A 19,974-nucleotide genomic window follows, 5' to 3' on the forward strand; every position below is an offset into this window, starting at 1 on the left:
AGCGCTGGGACCCAAGTTCCATCCCCTGCCCAGCATAGTGGGTTAAGGATCTGGCATTGCCACAGCTGCAGATTAGGTTGAAACTGTGCCTTGGATCAGATCCCTGGCCCGAGAACTCCATATGCCGTGGGGCAGCCAAAAAAGGGAAAAAAAAAAAAGTATAATCACAAAGTTGTATAATTTAGAAATCTTCAACAAAGCTACCCTTAACATATTGCGAAAAAGAACTTCATGGTATGTTCCCAGTGACGTTAAACTTCATATATGTCGTAGCTTGAGAAATTTCTCATCATTAATCTTTTTAAAAAACTATTTTTATGGTATTACCTAGCTACAAATGCTTTGTCAACATTTTACTTGCTAAATATGCATTTTATAAGTTTCTCTGCTATTAGGTGAAGTTCTTTATGGAATTTTAGGAATAGATCTCTGTAAATTATAAAAGAAAATTTGCTTCTGTTTTCCAGATCTTTATTTAAATGTGTTATTTGCAGGAATAATTATTTCATAATGAAACAAGGATAGTGGTTTTCTTTGGCTCCTGGGAAAGACTTTGTGCAAACCTTTTTGATTTTTACCCGCTGTTTCTACACCTCATTCCCCTTTCCTTTCTGTATTTCTTCTCCTGTGGTAGAGGGAAGAGAAGCAAAGGAACAGTAGATAGAGGAAGACAATTTTACCTAGTAATATGTACATTCTGTGATTAAATATATGAATATAAGAAGTTAATATAAGAATACCTAGTCTGTGAGAAGCATGTTATTATTCCTGTTTAATTTTTCTATTTGTTAGTGTTTGTCAGAATTCAAATTTTTCATGGTAAATTTTTTTTTTAGTAAGGAGTCTATAGGACAAGAATTTCATGCCGTGTCATTTATACTTTATTGATTGATTATGCATCCTCCTGCTTTTTCTGCTTAGATCATACTTTTATCATCACTAGGTTATTTGATGAACTTTCAGTTAAAATCACTCATGGCTAACAAACACTACCTTGTATCCATGAGGATACGGGTTTAATCCCTGGCCTTGCTCAGTGGGTTAAGGATCTGGCATTGCTGTGAACTGTGGTGTAGGTCGCAGACGCAGCTCAGATTCTGTGTTGCCGTGGCTGTGGTGTAGGCTGACAGCTGCAGCTCTGATTTAACCACTAGCCTGGGAACATCCATATGCTGAAGGTGCAGCCCTAAAAACCAAAAAACAAACAAAAACAAAAACAAAAAAAAGAAAGAAAAAATCACTTGTGACAGTTTCTTTGCATTAATAGAGTTGCCTGTAGAAACACTTTTTTTGCTATTTTTCCTTATTTTCTTATTATCTCCACAGAAAGAATATGCTCTCTGAATAACTGTACAGTGGCCAAAAGAATTGGAAAAGGAAAAGATGCTACTGTCATCTTTGAGCATTTCAGGAAACCTGTAGATCCATTTGTTCAGGAAAACTGTTCATGCAATGCACTAAATTCAGCGATAAATTCTTCCAACTCAAATATTTCTAATTCCTATGGAAATGTGCAAAATGGAAACATTTCTATACTTGAAACATACAGTGGACAGAATGAGCACAATTTAGAAGAATGTAGAGACACTTCTCAAGTACATGCATATAATTCAAGTCTTTCATTGATTCCCAGTGATACCAGGGAAAGTGTTAATAATGGTGACCTCTTAAATTTGACACAACTTAAAGATATTTTAAGTGGTCTTGCTGCTGCTTTCCCTGTTCATAACAATATTGGCTCAAGCACAGTTGTTACTTCAAAACTCATCAAAGACCCAAGACTGATGAAGAGAGAAGAAAGCATGGGAAAACATAATACTGTTACAGGTTTAAATGAGATTTTGCCGTTTGAGAAGAGTTTAGATTTTGATAACTCAGAAATAAACCTGTCATCTTTACCAGCTAATTCTGCCTCTTCATCTGAAGTTATGCCAAGTGACGAGACTGTTCTTACGAATTATTTGGATGTCCCTTGTTGCAGCAGCTCTTTTGATGATTCACAAACCCAGGGTCTCAACCTGAGTTCTAAGACCTATGATTATACAGCTTCCAATAAAATTACTATGACAGAACAATATAAGAGCCAGGATAATTTTTCCTTCACAAAGTGTGTGCCAAATGTGGTGTCAGAAGTTGAGATCCAAAAACATGGCAAGGAAAAACCTCAGGGATCCCGAAAGAGAAGCAACCTCCCACTTTTAATTGAACAAAACAGTGAGCCACATGACTCTTATGAATCAGTAAATACTTGTACAAAAGGGTACAGTCACATCTCTCCAGAATCACAGTCTTCTAATTTTAACACTATATATCAGACTGGTCACCAAATGTCTACAGTTTTTCCACTCCAAAGCAAAGAAAGTGTACGTGAGTACATTCAAAATAGTGGAAATATGAGAAACTTCACTGGGCCAGAAAGTGATTCTAAACATGAAGAAAAGCAAAATTTATGGAAAGAAAGTGATAATTCTTTTACTAATAAAACAAGAGTCAGTCAGGTAGATAATTACATTTCTTTGCACCAGGACTACAAAAAGGATAAGAGTCTTCACTATTTGGGGGGAAATTGTGATCAAACATTAATTACTCAGGAGTTAGAAAAACCAAAATCTTCTGCATCTAACCTTGAGAATAAATATGAGCTAGATCATCTAGCATTAGAAGTAGAAGATAATCATGCTTCAGGAGTGGAGAGCCTTCCTCAGAAGCGTCCTCGACACTCTTATGTGTATGAAGATAACATTCATACAGGTTTTTCCATTTCTCAAAAATTAACGGAACTGACATTGGAAAAACCAGATCAAAACTGTGTTAGCATTATGACTGATGCCTTCCAGAAAGCAAAAGACATTCCTCAGGCCAGACAACTGCCAGCTGATACTTCTTCTCATGACATTAAAATAGCTCATGATAATGCAAATTGCAGCATACCTAAAGAACATATATATGTTCCAAAGAGAAATGAAAATTACCCCGTGTCATTAGAGAACATTCAAACAGACTGCAAAGAAACTCCTCAAATTAACAGTAAATATCAAGTTCATACTCAGTTCTGTAATACACAGTTGAACAATGATGTCTACATGAATACTAATTTTAAAGAACAAAGAGATAATAAAGAAAACCAGAAGGAGGTTCAATTAGAAGGTGTTGCATCATCTACAGAAAATAACATAGAGAATATATATGGAGATGAGAAGAAGACTTTTCATACAAACAAAAATTTTACCAATACAGAAGAAAAAAGGGAGAACAAAAATTATAGTAGCATGGAAATTCTGAGTTCCAAAGAATTTTCTGCTACATTTAATTTGACTTGGGGCACAAAATATGTATGCACAGAATCTGCATTATTAGAAAATGAAGATACTGTTAGTGCCGTAGGAGAAAAAGATCTTCATAACCCTGGAAGGACTATAGAGCATTTGGTTTCCACGACATTTCCCAAAAGTTCAGTTTCTTCGGTGCATGTATCCCCTCATACTGCATTACAGGTAGCTAGCACCACAGTGCCTGCATTAGGCACAAATTGTGACATTCACCATAGATACCAGTTTAAAGAAACTTGTTCTTCTCAGAGTCCAGATTTTGATTTGTTATTAAAACATAAGGTTTCTGATCATGAAATGGATATGGGTAAAAATCAATTACACAACTCATTTCATCAATCAGTAAATGACACCTCAATTCCTCAAAGTTTCAAAGTGGATAATGAGATTGAAATAGAATCAGAACAGAATGATGATGCTTTTCTGTTTCAACAAGATACTCATAACCATGGAAATGTACTCTATGAAGAACTTGGGGCCTCATATGAGGCTCTGAAGTCTCGTATTGATTGGGAAGGTCTATTAGGAAGCAAAAATGGGGAGGTGGAAGTTGTGGAAAATGTAAGAGAGAATATCGATCAGCATTGCTCTGAGGAAAGTAATTGTTTTTATTCCTCTACACATAAAAATGAAGCAAAGCTATTCAACTCAATTTTACTCCCCGACCTGCAAATTAAGATTGCTAATGTATTTATGCAAGGATTCAGTCCCACTGTTGAATCCCTTGCATTGAAAGATAATTTCTGCAAATGTATAGATGAAGCCACAAAATCAAAAATACATAAGGAAGAGGGGGAAGCTCTAGGATTTAAAATTCATTCCCAGTGTTCTGGTGAAAATTCAGATCATCCTTCTGAAGGTGAATTTGGTAATATAAGGGAAGAATCAGGACTAGTGAGTAATCTGAAATCTCACTTTCTTTTGACTTGAGTCATAATACACACATGAATCACATGTCTGAAGAAAAAAAAAACAGTGGACCTTTGCTTACTGAACCTTCTAATGTCACAACAGTAAATAATGAAAGCAGATATTCCTTGACAGAGTCAAAAGCTGATTGTAATAATACCAGAAATAAAAATAACACAGAATCAAGAATTAGCAAAAGAAAGCCATATACACCTTTTAGGGACCAGAACATGCCACATAAAGATTTAAGACATCACGAAATTTGTGGGAAGAAGAGGCTAACCAGGCAAGATTCATCAGAATGTTTTTCTTCGTTGTCCCAAGGCCGAATTAAGACCTTTTCACAGTCAGAAAAACACATTAGGAGTGTCCTGGAAATTTTGAATAGTGAAGCATCTTTATGCAAAAGCAGACGTCTTTCCAGAAAACTTGATAGAGCTGTTCTACACTTAAAAAAAGCTCATAGGAGAGTTCACACGTCTTTGCAGCTTATAGCTAAAGTGGGAGAAAAAAGAAAGGGCCCTTTACCAAAAGCATATGCAATAATATGCAATAATTTCTGGGAAAGTTGTGACCTTCACGGTTATAGCTCTGTGTCTGAAAGAAGATATTATTCCACTAAACATTTTTTGTCAAAAAGAAAACATGATAAAGCTGAAGAGAAAAGAGTTTTGCGATTTGAAGTTAATGAATCATTAACTCATATATCAAAGCACAAATCTTATAAAACAAGCGGAGAGAAAATCGCAAAGTGCCTTTCTAAGAAAAATGTGTCTAGTGTCTCCAGAAGTCACACCACTATTCTCATGAGAGAGTTTTGTGATCAAGCATATCCTGAATCACAGTTAGCCCTGTGTGCCCCTTCCCAAAGTACAAGTCAGTTAGCTGATAGTGAGAGCACTATGAGAAATCCCAGATCATCAGAACTTCAGCCCTTTTCTGGAAAAACTGAGTGTCTCTTTTCCTCAGACTGCCCAGATGAGAAACTAACTGAAAAAGAAAATCAAAGTGATAGAAAGTTGTCTAACATGGGTAAATATGAAAATCTTGAAAACCATTCAGCATGTAGTAATATTAAGGATACAACAAAAGAAAATATTTCTGAGGCTGATGAAGTGATAAATAAAAGGAATTCACTGTCTCTAAATTGCATAAAAGAAAATAATGTAAGTTTTAGCATGGACAAAAATTATGATGCAACTTGTATAGGTCATACAAAGACAAAAACTCATATAGTTATTTCAGTCTTAGAATCAAGTGTGAAGCACTTTTTTAATCTTGATATTTACAAACCAGATAACCTTATTTTATGTGATAAAAGAAATCTGGAAGTAAATTTTCCCATGGAAAGTTGGACAGCTCCTAATGAAAGGTCCAAATCAGGCATTACTACAGGAAATTTCCTTATGGACCCATTAAATCTGACTCTAATAACAAGCAGAAAGTGTAACAGTATTCCTCAGTTGTTATCAACCACCCTAGTGACAGACAGTGAGAAAGAATCTTCGAAATCTTACCTGGATAAACAGAGCATTTTTGCTGTAGATTCTTCAGCAGCATCTACCACTGCACCACACTGTCAGCAAAGATGTGGTGGAAAGGAGCTTCTAAAGACAGAACAATGCTCTTCCAATAATTGCTTCCATATAGATGAGAATGAAACAAATGTTATTGACAGTTCTAAGTTGGATTTCATACCTGTATCTGAAGAAAGTAAAAGTTACGGGGAAAATATGATGAAGAAACTATCTTCCAGTGATAGTTCTCTGCTCTTAAAATATAACATGAAGGGTTCTTCTTCAAAAAAATGTATTGCCAAGAAAGACATTGAGGACAGAAAAATTGGGGAAGATAAACAAGCAGAAAAAAACAGAATATTCAGTTCACAAAAATATGACTGGAGGATCAGCTGTTAAGATTGAGTACAAAAATCAAAAGAATAAGGTATTAGAAGATTCTTCTTACTTAATTGCGAAAACAATTAAAAATAACTTGACTGATTCTCATTTAAGCATTAAAAATGCTACTGAGGCAGTGTCTATGAATAACATGGTTTCCAATCAGCTCAAAAAAAGAGAGAAAGAGGAGGGAATTAAAGTTAGTCATGACTCTCAGTCTGACTCCACATTGCATCCAGAAATAGCCTGTCATTCCAAACCAGATGTTATAGGAATGAATCATATGCCTCTTTCACATGCCCACTCTGAAACCTTCAAGGTCTCTACTTCTCAGAGGAAGCCAACATCATACATGAATGAATTAAAAGAAAAACATTGTTCAGCTAATCGTTCAGCTCTGATAGCTAGGCTAGCTCAAATTTTGAGGAGGGCAGATGAAGCATCATCTTTGCAGATTCTACAGGAAGAAACTAAAGTTTGTCAAACTATTCTCCCTTTATTTGTCAAAGCTTTTGAAAGAAAACAAGAATGTTCATTTGAACAAATCTTGATTTCAAGAGACCTGTTGGTGGAACAAAACCTGTGGAATAATTGCAGACACAAATTAAAACCATGTGCCATTGACTCCTTGGTAGAACTCCAAATGATGATGGAAACCATTCAATTCATTGAAAACAAAAAAAGGCTTTTAGGAGGTGAACCGACATTCCGCAGCTTGCTTTGGTATGATGAGACATTGTACAGTGAGCTGCTTGGCAGACCACGTGGATTTCAACAACAGTCGAATTTCTATCCTGCTTTTCAAGGAAGATTAAAATATAATGCATTCTGTGAATTGCAGGACTATCATGATCAATTAATTGAACTGTTTGAAAAAACCAAAAGGGAAAACAATTTATACTATGCATTCTTGAAATACAAACGACAGATTAATGAATGTGAAGCAATTATGAAGCGTTGTTCTGATTGCTTTGACTTTTCTCTTTCTGTTCCATTTGCCTGTGGAGTTAACTTTGGAGATAGTTTAGGAGACCTAGAAGCCATAAGAAAAACTACATTAAAACTGATCAGTATGTATGGGGACTCTCCTCTAATTAATTCCTATCCAGGAAAACAAGACCACCTATGGATTATCATAGAAATGATCTCCTCAAAAGTTAATTTTATCAAGAGCAGTGAAGCAGTAAGTATTAAAATATCTCTTTATGGTCTGGAACATATCTTTTTTGATGCAGCAAAAAGTCTCATTTGGAAAGAGAAGAGACAGTCTTTCTGCAAAAAATACTCAGGAAAGAAGAACAAAGAAATACTACTCAAAATGAATCAACATGCTTTTTCTAAGTTGCAGAAAATATATGATACTTTGTCTAAAGATTTAAGCAGTGAACAAATTTCCAGTATTGGGCTTGAGAAGAGTACTATGATTGCTTCCAGAAAGTCAAATGCTCTAGTACACAAAACAACAGTTAGCTCAAGGTTTAACAGTACTTTGCTTTCATATCCAGATATCTGTTGTATTAGTGAAATACTAGATCAAGCTGAATTTGCGGACTTAAAAAAATTACAGGAACTCACTTTGAGATGTACCAGTCACTTAGACATTTTAAAAAAATATTTTCAGTTGCTGCAAGAAGATAACGTAGATAATATTTTCATCACAGAAGATAATGTTTTGGACATGGTGAAAAACCACAGCCATGAAGCTGTAATTTTAAAACCTGCAGCCATTGAAATATATATTGAAATTGTCATGCTCTCAGAAACAGTTCATTTCCTTAAAAACTCAATGGCAAAGAAACTAGACAAACAGAGGTTTCGAGGTATGCTTTGGTTTGATTTGTCACTTCTTCCTGAACTGGTTCAATGCCAAGAAAAAATGTCATCTTTCTCATTTCTTAAAAGTAATTCAAACAGATTGCCTTTGGAAAGTGATAGAGACTGCTATTTCTGAACTTAACAAAGATCTGGATATTATTTACAAATATAATGAAGCTGTTAATTGCTCCTATGCTCTTCATTTGCTCTCAAGAGAACTTGAAGAACTTTCAGAAATAAAAAAACTTCTAAAGAAATCTAAGTATTCCATTTCCACATATGTTGACTTTGTGCCATGTATAGCTTCCATAAATTATGGAAGCACTGTGACAGATTTAGAACACAACTACAATCAGTTTTCCACACTGCTCAAGAATATAATGGCTGCCCCTCGGAAGGATTTAGGGAAAATGGCCCATATTATGAAAGTCATGAAAACTATTGAACACATGAAGATGATATGTGTTAAAAATACTAAATTAACCATTTCCTTTATCCTATGCCAAATGCTACATAACAGAAAGAAGACTATTGAACCGAAGAGAGAGGAAAAAATGAATGCTCATGTAGAACCTAGGAAGAGTATCAAGTCTAGTACTTGTGTGAAGGTGTCCTCAATTTCAGAGTGCATATTGGATAACACTTCAAATTCCTCAAAAAAACGACCTATTACTCTAGAAAAATATGAGGATTCTCAGGAACAAGAGAAAAATACTACTGTTTCCAGTTGTAAAAAACAAAAGGTAACAAATGTTTTAAAACAAAACCTATGTAAGTGTTCTTTTTTTTTGTTTGTTTTTTGTTTTGTCTTTTTGTCTTTTGCCATTTCTTGGGCCGCTTCCACAGCATATGGAGGTTCCCAGGCTAGGGGTTGAATCAGAGCTATAGCCACTGGCCTACGCCAGAGCCACAGCAACGCAGGATCCAAGCCGTGTCTGCAACCTACACCACAGCTCACAGCAACGCTGGATCCTTAACCCACTGAGCAAGGCCAGGGATCGAACCCACAACCTCATGGTTCTTAGTCAGATTGGTTAACCACTGAGCAATGACGACGAGAACTCCAGTAAGTGTTCTTTTTTGATAAGAGTCTATATGCAAACAAGTACATAGTTTGCAGAACTGTAAAAAATTGAGAATCCTTTAAATATTGCCTTGCAAGATGAATTAAACTATTGGGTTAAATGATTCTTATTATTTGTACAGTTATATGAATGATTATTTATATGAGAGATACCTTGCAAATATCTACTTTTAAACTACACATTATTTTATTTAGGAAACATTTCTTGAAGGATGTGAATTTTAATAACATCTTAGGGAAAGTCCAGTATTATGAATGTGAGTTACGTGAGTGACCAGATAGTTTATTGAGTAGCTTTTGTATAACAAAACTATATTTAATGTTGCCAATTTTAAAATTGACAGTAGAGTCTGTCAATTAAATAGATTATAATAGATTAAATAGATTAAAATAGATTATAATGAATTAGAAGTCCTACATAAGTACCTTTTATTTAACAAAATTTATACAGCATTTATTAAATACTTGGCAGTATTCTAGGGATTGTACAAGCATTAACTTCTTATTCTTCACAAAATGCTTATGGTGTAGGCACTATTGCTGTTTTATTAAAAAGCCTGGAGACTGAGTCATAGAAAGGTTAAATGGCTTTCCCAAGGTCACAGAGTTAGTAAATGAGAGAACCCAGGTGTAAAACCAGGCAGGCTAGCTCCAGAATCCATAGTAACAATTGCCCCTACTCTACCCTCAGAGACTTCTCTTGAAATTTTTTGAGAATTTCTCAGTTCAGAGGTAAAGAAAGAGACACCTATGTGCAAAATGAAAAGTTGGATTCTTTCTCAGCTTTATTCTAATTATAGTTGTTAGTTAAACCTGTTCCAGAGACTAAAAAACAAATCATTTATTGCACTATGTTTGTGGGAAAATGCTTAATAAACAACCAGTTTGTAAAACATACTTCCAAAACATAAGAACGCAATTGTAAAATGAGAGTGATACTTAAAAGGTGTTATATATTGAGAAGAAAAATTTTAAAAAGAAGTTTATTGATTTTATTAAAAAAATAAATAAATGAAATCTTTGCCTTAAAGGAAAAAACATTATCATATGAAGATAAAAATGAAGAAGGTATCTAAACTTTGGAAAATATGAGCAAGGCCTATTGACATTATTTGGGAAATGAGTTTAAAATTAAGTCTGAAACAAAAAAATTAACTTAGTGAACAGAAGTAACCTATGATTGGAGAATATTGTTTCAGGTAATAGAATGTCTTAAATATAGGCCTGAGGAGTTTGAACTTTGTTCTGTACATATTGAAGAGTAGTATCCTGTGAACTATCTCTTTTCATTGGTTTTTTAAGTAGAAATTTTGAGTATAGTTAGAAGTAGTAAATCATCCCAAGCCTAGAAAAAGTGCTGTTTTGCAGAATAAGAAAGGAAAATCTGGAGTTCCCGTCGTGGCACAGTGGTTAACGAATCCGACTAGGAACCATGAGATTGCGGGTTCGGTCCCTGCCCTTGCTCAGTGGGTTAACGATCCGGCGTTGCCGTGAGCTGTGGTGTAGGTTGCAGACGCGGCTCGGATCCCGAGTTGCTGTGGCTCTGGCGTAGGCCAGTGGCTACAGCTCCGATTCAACCCCTAGCCTGGGAACCTCCATATGCCGCGGGAGCGGCCCAAGAAATAGCAATAGCAACAGCAACAACAACAACAATAACAACAACAAAAAAAGACAAAAAAAAGAAAGGAAAATCTCTGTTTTATGAACATTACTTACAATGGGGCTCAGTGACTGGTTTACTAAAAAGAATATAAAAGAGGGAGCAGTCATAAAGTAGACTTGTTATGGGTAAAAAGCATATTGCAAATTGCTTTTTTAAAAATCTTCTCCAGGGAGTTCCTGTTATGGTTCAGTGGAATTGAATCCGACTGATATCCATGAGGATGTGGGTTCGATCCCTGGCCTCTCTCAGTGGGTTGGGAATCTGGCGTTGCCATGAGCTGTGGTGTAGGTTGCAGACATGGCTCAGATCCGAGTTGCTGTGGCTGTGGTGTAGGCTGGCAGCTGTAGCTCCCATTCAACCCTTACCCTGGAAACTTCTATATGCTATGGGTGTGGCCCCTAAGAAACAAAAAATAAAATAAAACTAAATAAAATGCTTCTCCAAACATTTATGAATTATGGTAAGTCCAGTAGAGTCACTGATTTTTGAAGGAAAGGATCATTAATGAATATAGTTTCAAACAGTGCATTTTAGATAATGTCTGAACAAGCAATTGCAAATGTCTGATAATTAAAATAATATATTTTACTTTAAACCATTAACAATGTAGGCTTTCTTTGTATCTTTTAAATATAGGTTAACATGAAAGATGTCACAAAAATCAACAGAGGAAAGGCAACATTCAAGCATCCAAGGTAGGAGTTGCTATCAACTCTATCTGAAGAAAAACTAAGCAAAATTGATCACATATTAAGAAACAGCTAAAACATTTATTTATATACCTCTATTGGATTATACATGTAACTTTAGGCGACAAGAGTGAGCTAAGGAGCGAGAAAAAGATTGTTTCAGATTATACCATGTTTTAGATAAAGCCTAAGGAGAAAGTTTGGGTTTCATCCCGTAAGTATTAAAAGGTAATGTCCTGTGAAATGTGTTTTTGCGGTGATTTAAAGAGTAAGGAGATTTTTAAGAATAGTTAGTAGTAAATCACCCAGGGCTTAGAAAAGAGTGATGCTTAAAAATAAAACTCCTATTTGACAGACATTACTTTACGAATTGATGGGGCTTAGCTGACTGGTTTACTAAAAAGGGCAGAGAATGGAGCAAGTGATTAAATTGAGTTTTTTAAACTTGTGGATTTTACAGACCTGCCAAATTTCAAGATTGATTAAAAATATATAAATTGACAAGTTATATTACTAAGTGGGAATTTAGTCAGATATACACATATTAAGTATACAACTCTTTCATGAAAGGATGTTTTAATAGCACCATGTAGAAAGAACATGATTTCAAATAAAGGGTGGTTCTTTAAACTGAATTAGTTATTTTCATTAAAAACCCACTACATTGTTTATATTTTTCTCATTTTGATGTGGCTCCACTGGACTGGATAACCATGTCTTACTTCATTCAACTCTAAGATTTTCAGTTTATGACAAGCTTCATTTTTTACCATGTTTATTTCCATTCTTTGAAGGAAAATGAATTAAAAAATATATAAGCACTGTCATTTCTGTCTTAGTTGGTTTTGCTTCTCTAAATGCAATCTTTTATTACTACATTTCTAGTGTGTTTTTCCTGACACAGAAGACTCTTTGAATAATTGTTGTAGTGGCATAAAGATGAATAGACTACCAGAAGCATAACATAAACCAGTTCTGTAATCATCTTAGTTTTGTAACCAAGTATAGGTAGTATTTGCTACTCAAAGAATGAAACTCTGCCTCACTGAGCAGGAAAATGAATTCTAACATAAAGTTGACATAGCATACCATCTTCACAGAAGAATTTCCTCTAAGAGAATGCGTAAAAGGACAGACCATACCAGCGGCAGTCAGTCTATAAAATTGAGACATCACTGAAACATCACTGGAAATGTGATAAAGTTATACTTTCTGGAAACTCTGTCAAAGTATTATATCAGGTAGAATGACAGTGTAGGTTTGTCATTTAAGACCTTTTAAGGAGGCTAGATTAAGTAAAATAAGGAGCCTTTAGTGTCATGAATGGGGCATACGTATTCGAGGCCAAAGATTAATTTCTCTTCATTGTGGAGGAGTGGTTACTTTTTTCAACGTGTTCTTTTCCCCATGTAATTTGAAGAATTTGATGGGACGCTAAAAAATAGAATTACCCTGGGGACTTGTATTAACTCTCTGACTATAGGCATTCCATAATGAATGCTTCCTTCAACCTGATTGAGACTGTCTAAATTTAGATAGGAGTGCCAGGGATATTAAATTGGCAAGAAATTTGGGAAGTCTGCTTTTCTTTTTCTTGACCCTGAACAGACAGTATATGTCAGTATTTTGTGACAAGATGATCTTTTGGGAGATCGCAGCTGCTGGTTTCACCATCTTTACATGGCCATTTACAAGTAAAGAAAATTGTCAATAGGTTGGAGGTATATTGATTAGAAAAAATTGAAATCAGGAAATGTCCAAAGTGTAAAATAATTTATTACAATACTGGTAGCCCTCTGTTTTTTCAGATGTGTTAGAAATATATTTGAAATGTGGAATATATCACCTTCAGCAGGGAAAATGTGTAAATTCCAACCAAGGCAGTACACCTGGGGAAATGTGTTCATTTTATAGTACCCGTACAAAGAGGAAAATGTGAATCTTAAGAGTTCCTATCCTGAAAAAAATTTTCAAATATATATATATATATATTAAAATTTTGTGACTCTGTATATTTAAAGTTGTTTTTATGTATGCGTTACACTTAATAGGACTACAAGATCTCATCCCAAAAGTGAAAATGAAATAGGACCAGGTTCATCTGACAGTCTGAGAAACCATGTCTCTCCAAAGAAAGTTGAAATTCAGAGATCACTACCTGGCTCACTTTTACCATTAAAGAACCTAAAAGACACTTGCACATTGAAGTCAGAGGGTAAAACAGGTTTAACCAATATTTCATCTGCTACTTCAGAAGATTTCACTGGACAACAGGAAGACTTAAATAGTATGAAGAAAAGAAATGTAAATGTTAGTGCTGCTGAAACAAAAAGTGATAAGAAAGATTGTTCTCCTTTGGCAATTTCTGACCAAAAAAGTGTAGATGGCACATTTTCAAAAGACTCTGAGACACCTTCACAGAAATTCAAGAATTCCCCAGATCCTGCAGAGAAATCCTGTTCCTCAGACTTAAAACCAGGAGCTGATGCTACTCTCCTGCCTGATGGATCATCAGTGCTCGCAAAGCCTATTTTCCATTTTGTAAAGGATATCCATGCCAATTTAGAAATAAATGTCACTGACTTTGAACTTCAAGATAATGAAATGTTAAACTCAACTATTAAAAATTCTACATGCGCCAGTTCTCCAGAACCTATACTTACTCAGAACAAAATTCCAGTTCCGCAAGTAAATAAAACACAACTTGCAAAAACTGAGTCAAAAGAAAAATATATGAAGGATACATGGAATCCCAATACTCTAGCTGTTGAAACATTTGAGAACATGGCTCTTAATGTGGATCAGACAGTAGACTACTCTTTTTCTGAACCACAGAAACAGAAAAGTGAAAATTCAGAAGTCTTAACCCAGAATGCTTCCACATATTGGAATGAACATCCCCAGTCTGCGTGTACTCCAGTATATCATTCTTCTGAGCACTCGTTTGGAACCTCATATCCTTACTATGCTTGGTATGTTTATCATTACAGCAGCAGCAGCAATGGCAGTTCCATTACCCAAACTTACCAGGGGATAACATCATATGGAGCACAGCCACCTCCTCCTCAGATGTTGACTGCAGTTGCAAGTACCGTAGAGAATACATATTCTAATCTTTTGTACTCTCAATATTTCAGTTACTCTGCTGGGGAACCACAAGCAAATGACTTTGTGCCAGTGAATGGCTATTTTCATTCTCAAATGCCTGTTTACAGTTGTCAGCAGCCAGTTTTTTCACAGTATGTTTCCCATCAACCAGTACCACAAACTGCATATACTTACTCTCCTGATTCTGGTGTGCTTCCGGAAGTTCCTTGGGCTTATGGTGAGTTTCACAAGTTTTAATGCTTGCTTCATAGAGTTTTCACTTTTATCTGCGTACATTTATGTAAGTGGAATTTACAACAAATGAAGATATATAGCTTGTTTTTCCATACAGACTTGTAGAATTATTTAAATATCAGACAGAGTTGAATTATGTTGTCAGTGGATGTAGGTGTCAAAGATTGGGGAAAAAAAAGAATTGGTAATATCAGTAATATGTCCTTCAGTAACCAACTTCAAGGAAAAATAGTTAAGTAAATTATAGATAATGAAATAGGAAGCAACCATTAAACAGGTTATAAAAGTTTTTAATGACAGTTTTGAAACTTTATCATATAAATTTACCTTTGTAAAAAAAAATAAATTCATAGAAAAACTAAATAAAATAACCCTTCAGCCTATCACACTCTGAGTAATAAAATTTGGGGTGTATAGAGACTGTTGTTCTTTATTTTCTAGATTTCCTATTGGGAACATACATTTTTTGATGAATGGGGAAAATAGAGTAAAAAAAATCAGGTGGAAAAAACCTTAAATCAGATAAAACAACCTTTCTCTTGGTATTTTAATGTTGTATCTTGGCATAAGTGAATGGAGTTAATTGAAACGTGTTGATAGGAGTTCCAATTGTAGCTCAGTGGTTAACGAACCCAACTAGGATCCATGAGGACGCAGGTTCAATCCCTGGCCTCTCTTAGTGGATTAAGGATCTGGCGTTTCTGTGAACCCTGGTGTAGGTCACAGACACAGCTCAGATCTGGCATTGCTTGTGACCATGGTGTAGGCCAGCAGCTATAGCTCTGATTGGACCCCTAGACTGGAAACTTCCATATGCTGCAAGTGCAGCCCAAAAAAAAAAAAAAAAAAACTTCATAGTTTGCTGCTGGACCTTTACATTTTTTCTGTTCAGGAGTTCCCATTGCGGCTCGGAGTAAGGAGCCTGACTAGTATTCATGAGGATGTGTGTTTGATCCCTGGCTCTGCTTAGTGGATTAAGATTCTGGCATTGCCATGAGCTGCAGTGTAGGTCACAGATGTGGCTTGGACCCCAAGTTGCTGTGGCTATGGTATAGGCCAACAACTGCATCTCTGACTGGATCCCTAGCCTAGGAACTTCCATGTGCGGCCCTAACAAAAATAAATAATAAATAAATAAATAAATTTTTTCTCTTCAACACAAAATATCATGATTAGAGTATAGATTTTTAATTAAATTGGAATGTATCTTTACCATAGTTAAAGCAACATTTTAAAACTATTATTAATAATTCTGCAAAACCTGTAATTATCCTCTCAAAAAACATCATAGTCTTGGAGTTCCTTTTGTGGTGCAGCAGAAATGAATCTGACTAGGAACCATGAGGTTGTGGGTTCAATCCCTGACCTCGATAAGTGGGTTAAGGATCTGGCGTTGCAGTGAGCTGTGGGGTAGATTGCAGAGGCAGCCCGGATCATTGCAGTGAGCTGTGGGGTAGATTGCAGAGGCAGCCCGGATCATTGCAGTGAGCTGTGGGGTAGATTGCAGAGGCAGCCCGGATCTGATGTGGCTGTGACTGTGGCTGGCAGCTGTAGCTCCAACTGGACCCCTAGCCTGGGAACCTCCATATGCCGTGGGTGCAGCCCTAAAAAGATTAAAAAAAATCTCATAGTCTTGTAAGTTGTTTGTGTCTATAGATTGTGATTAAATAAGGTGAAAAATATCACTTGCAAATTAGGCCAAAAATATTTTTCAAGCTTTGATTTGGCTTTTAACCTCAATTTGGTGTTAACTAAGCCATAAAAGAAGGAAAAAGATCTGTTAAAAACCAACAAAGGTTTTGTATTTGTTAAAACATTTAGAGAGTTCACTAAACATGAGCTGAATTTTTTTTTAGTTCACTAAACATGAGCTGAATTTTTTTTTTAATTGTGGGAATTCCCTGGAGGCTCAGTGGGTTAAGGCTCTGGTGTTGTCACCGCTGTGGCTCGGGTCACTGCTGTGGCACAGGTTTAATGCCTAGCCCCAGAACCTGCAGCATGTAGCGGGCATAGCCAAAAACAAAAACAAAAATGTTGTTTCTCCATCCTAGATTCTCTTAGAAGCTAATAAGTAGAAAAAATTAATTGAATTTGTTTATTCATTCATTTGTCTGAATTGAACAATAAGCAGCCTGTTAGCATATTTCTGTTTCTAAGAACTTCATCACAGCAGCACCTCTAATTGGAGTTACCACTAGTGCCCTATAACCTATAGGATAAAGTTCAGATACTTTACCTTGGAATGCAGCAGGGCCCTTGGCAGCCCAACATATTCAGCTTCATCTCCCACCACTTCCACCTCTGTATTCAAGCCACATTCAACTTCTTACTGTTCTCCCATGGGATAATTCCTCTTTTACCTCTCGTACAAGAATACTTTTTGTTTGCATTTGTGGTGTTGTCATTGTTTTTGTATCCTCTCCTTCCTTTCCTGCTTCTCAGCAAATGAATTTAAACAGGACTAGAAAATATTCACCTAAATCAGAACCTGAAGGAAAACTATAAGGAAGGGAAGAAAGAAGCAGGCATGGGGGTGGGGGTTGGGGATATAACTTTTTTTTCTTTTTTGGCCTCTTTTCTAGGGCTATACTTTCGGCATATGGAGGTTCCCAGGCTAGGGGTCAAATTGGAGCTGTGGCCACTGGCTTATGCTACAGCCACAGCAATGCCAGATCCGAGCTTCATCTGTGACCTACACCACAGTTTATGGCAATGCCGGATTCTTAATCTACTGAGTGAGGCCAGAGATCGAATCTGTGTCCTCATGGATACCGTCAGATTCATTTCCACTGAGCCATGATGGGAACTCCCCTGCTTTTTCCTTTTTGATTCATTTGATACATTGCTGTTGCTGCTTTAGTGATAAACCCATCAAGCATAGTAGATGCAGCAAACCTCTGAATTGAAGTAAACATTTTAATTTTTGAAATAGAAAATCTTGAATGTAACTGTTTCGTAAAGATACTCATAGTTTGAGCTTTCTTGCGTTCTTAATAATTAAGCTGTTTGTGATGCCGAGGAAGCTATCTCTGGAATCAAGTCCAGCTTTGATTCTTTAAAATGTTGTCAGTCCTTGGTTGTATTAATCAAGTGAAAGGAAAAGGAAAAGAAACAATCACCTACTTATTATAGTATCCAAAAGTAACTCTAAAACAATTTGGAAGCAATAAGCACATCTTTTAGTTTTCATGAGTACAAATAATCCTCACACTCACAAGGAATTACATCCTTCTGAAGATGTGAAAATCTGTATGACCCACTTCCTGCTGTGGTGTACGGGATGTTTATGTTCAACATCGTAATCGAAATTTAAGGAAGGGCTGGGAGAGCCCTGTGCTGGGGCCGTATTACATCTTTTATTTTATTTAATTGTCATGTTGCCTGAGAGAGATGCAGAGGTATTATTGCCCTTTTACAGATGAGGAAACTACTCCTTGGCAAGCTTTAAATACTGTAACTTTCTCAGGATCTCAGGACCAGTGCAGAGCAGATGTGCATTTGATGTGCTTTTGAACTTTCATCTCCTTGGCTCTAACTTACCTGGGTTCTTTCCACTATCCTATTATATACCGTTCTTCTGCATCATTAACTCATCTGAAATTTTTATGCTTTTTTTTCTTCTAGTTCCATGGCAACAAGAACCCTTTCAGCGAGGACATTGAAAATGGTCTTCTATCTACTGAAATAAAGGAGATTTAACAAGTTTTTTCCAAGTGTTTTTTACTTACATATTTTTTTAACTTTTTAAAATATATGTAAATGTGGTAGGAAATACAAACCTTATGGCCCTAGGTCAAATGTTTAAATGCAGCAGTGTATCATACAATGCAATAGGAATCACTTCGTGACATCTAAAATGCCAAAATAATTTCCATGCAATTATTTCGGTGAACTCTGTTCTAGGCTATTTTCAGTGCCCACCTAGCCTTCAGAAACATTAACAATATGTGAAATTTATTTTTGAAATGTTGCTGTCACAACTATTACAGTTATGTAAAGATTTTCTTTTCAGAGTTCCCGTCGTGGTGAAGCAGAAACGAATCCGACTAGGAACCATGAGGTTGCGGGTTCGATCCCTCGTCTCGCTCAGTGGGTTGAGGATCCGGCCTTGCCGTGGGCTGTGGTGTAGGTTGCAGATGTGGCTCAGATCTGCCATTGCTGGGGCTGTGGTGTAGGCCAGTGGCTACAGCTCCGATTCAACCCCTAGCCTGGGAACCTCCATATGTCGAGGGTGCGGCCCTAAATAGACAAAAAGACAAAACAAAAAAACTCAAAGATTTTCTTTAGGATTATTCTAATGGAATAAGGAGAGTAAGTGTAACAGCTAATATGATTAAAGATAAGCAATAGAAGAAAAATCTTTAAAACAAGGCTGTTATTTCTGATCTTTTTTGATACATTGTTTATGATAGCGTTGTACCATTCAACTTATTTAAAGTAGGATTTTTTAAAAATTTGGATTGGTCATTAGATCAATAATTTTATAATTCTTAACACTTTATGTAATTTACAGTTCTGTTCTGTGTCTAATGAGACAAATACCTTTAAAATCAGTATTTTCTAATTTTTACTTGCAAAAGATACTTTAATAGAGAGCTGGGTTTGCATATTTTCAGTGTTTGTCCTTGAGTAGAGATTTTTAAAATTTTGAAGCAGTTTTAGTTCATTATATTGAAGTTAAAGCACATTTAACACCTTTTTTCATAAAAGCCTTTTCCGCAAGATTGTATCTTTTGTATTTGTATTTTACAATGTCAACTGTTCTTTTGATAATTTCATAGCAAATAATAGAGAATAATGTCTTTAGCTTATGCCATTAGTTTAGTCATATTTCAGTAATTTAAATAATGCAGCACAAATACATGTTTTTTGAATGCTGTGATCATAGTTCTTTTTTTCCTTTTCGACATTCTGCAGAAGTTAAAACTGTCTTAGTAATAATCAGCATTGAACAACAGGGCTGTAGTGTATAACCATAGTCTTCAGCAGCCTCACTGCCCACCAGCAAACTTTGCCAGTTTGTGTGAGATCCAGGTGAGACCCATCAGAGCTGGGTAGACTTTTCCTAAGTGCTTGTGTCCCTAAAATGTGACAAGAGGCTTGGCACTGGCTAACTCTAAACAGCTACCTAGCAAAGTGTCAGTTTGTGTTAGCAAACTATTTCTGATACCTAGTACAGGCATCCAAAAAAAGAGTGTGATTCAGCCAAATATACTCTAAAGTAGCTAATTTTTCAACTTAGAAA

General features: G+C 35.9%; 1 protein-coding gene across 1 annotated transcript in view; it reads left to right on the plus strand.

The window, feature by feature from the left end:
* Positions 1–18,434, plus strand: part of TEX15 (testis expressed 15, meiosis and synapsis associated) — a 64,700-nt gene extending 46,266 nt beyond the window's left edge. The window contains 7 exon segments of the mRNA XM_047772536.1: positions 1,327–4,230; positions 4,233–6,103; positions 6,105–8,045; positions 8,047–8,694; positions 11,335–11,393; positions 13,439–14,712; positions 18,354–18,434. Coding sequence (XP_047628492.1) covers positions 1,327–4,230; positions 4,233–6,103; positions 6,105–8,045; positions 8,047–8,694; positions 11,335–11,393; positions 13,439–14,712; positions 18,354–18,391 — 8,735 coding nt within the window. The 3' untranslated portion in view covers positions 18,392–18,434.
* The last annotated feature ends 1,540 nt before the right edge of the window (positions 18,435–19,974 follow it).

The sequence above is a fragment of the Phacochoerus africanus genome, chromosome 3 (genome assembly GCF_016906955.1).
Source record: "Phacochoerus africanus isolate WHEZ1 chromosome 3, ROS_Pafr_v1, whole genome shotgun sequence".
Classification (NCBI taxonomy): Eukaryota; Metazoa; Chordata; class Mammalia; order Artiodactyla; family Suidae; genus Phacochoerus; species Phacochoerus africanus.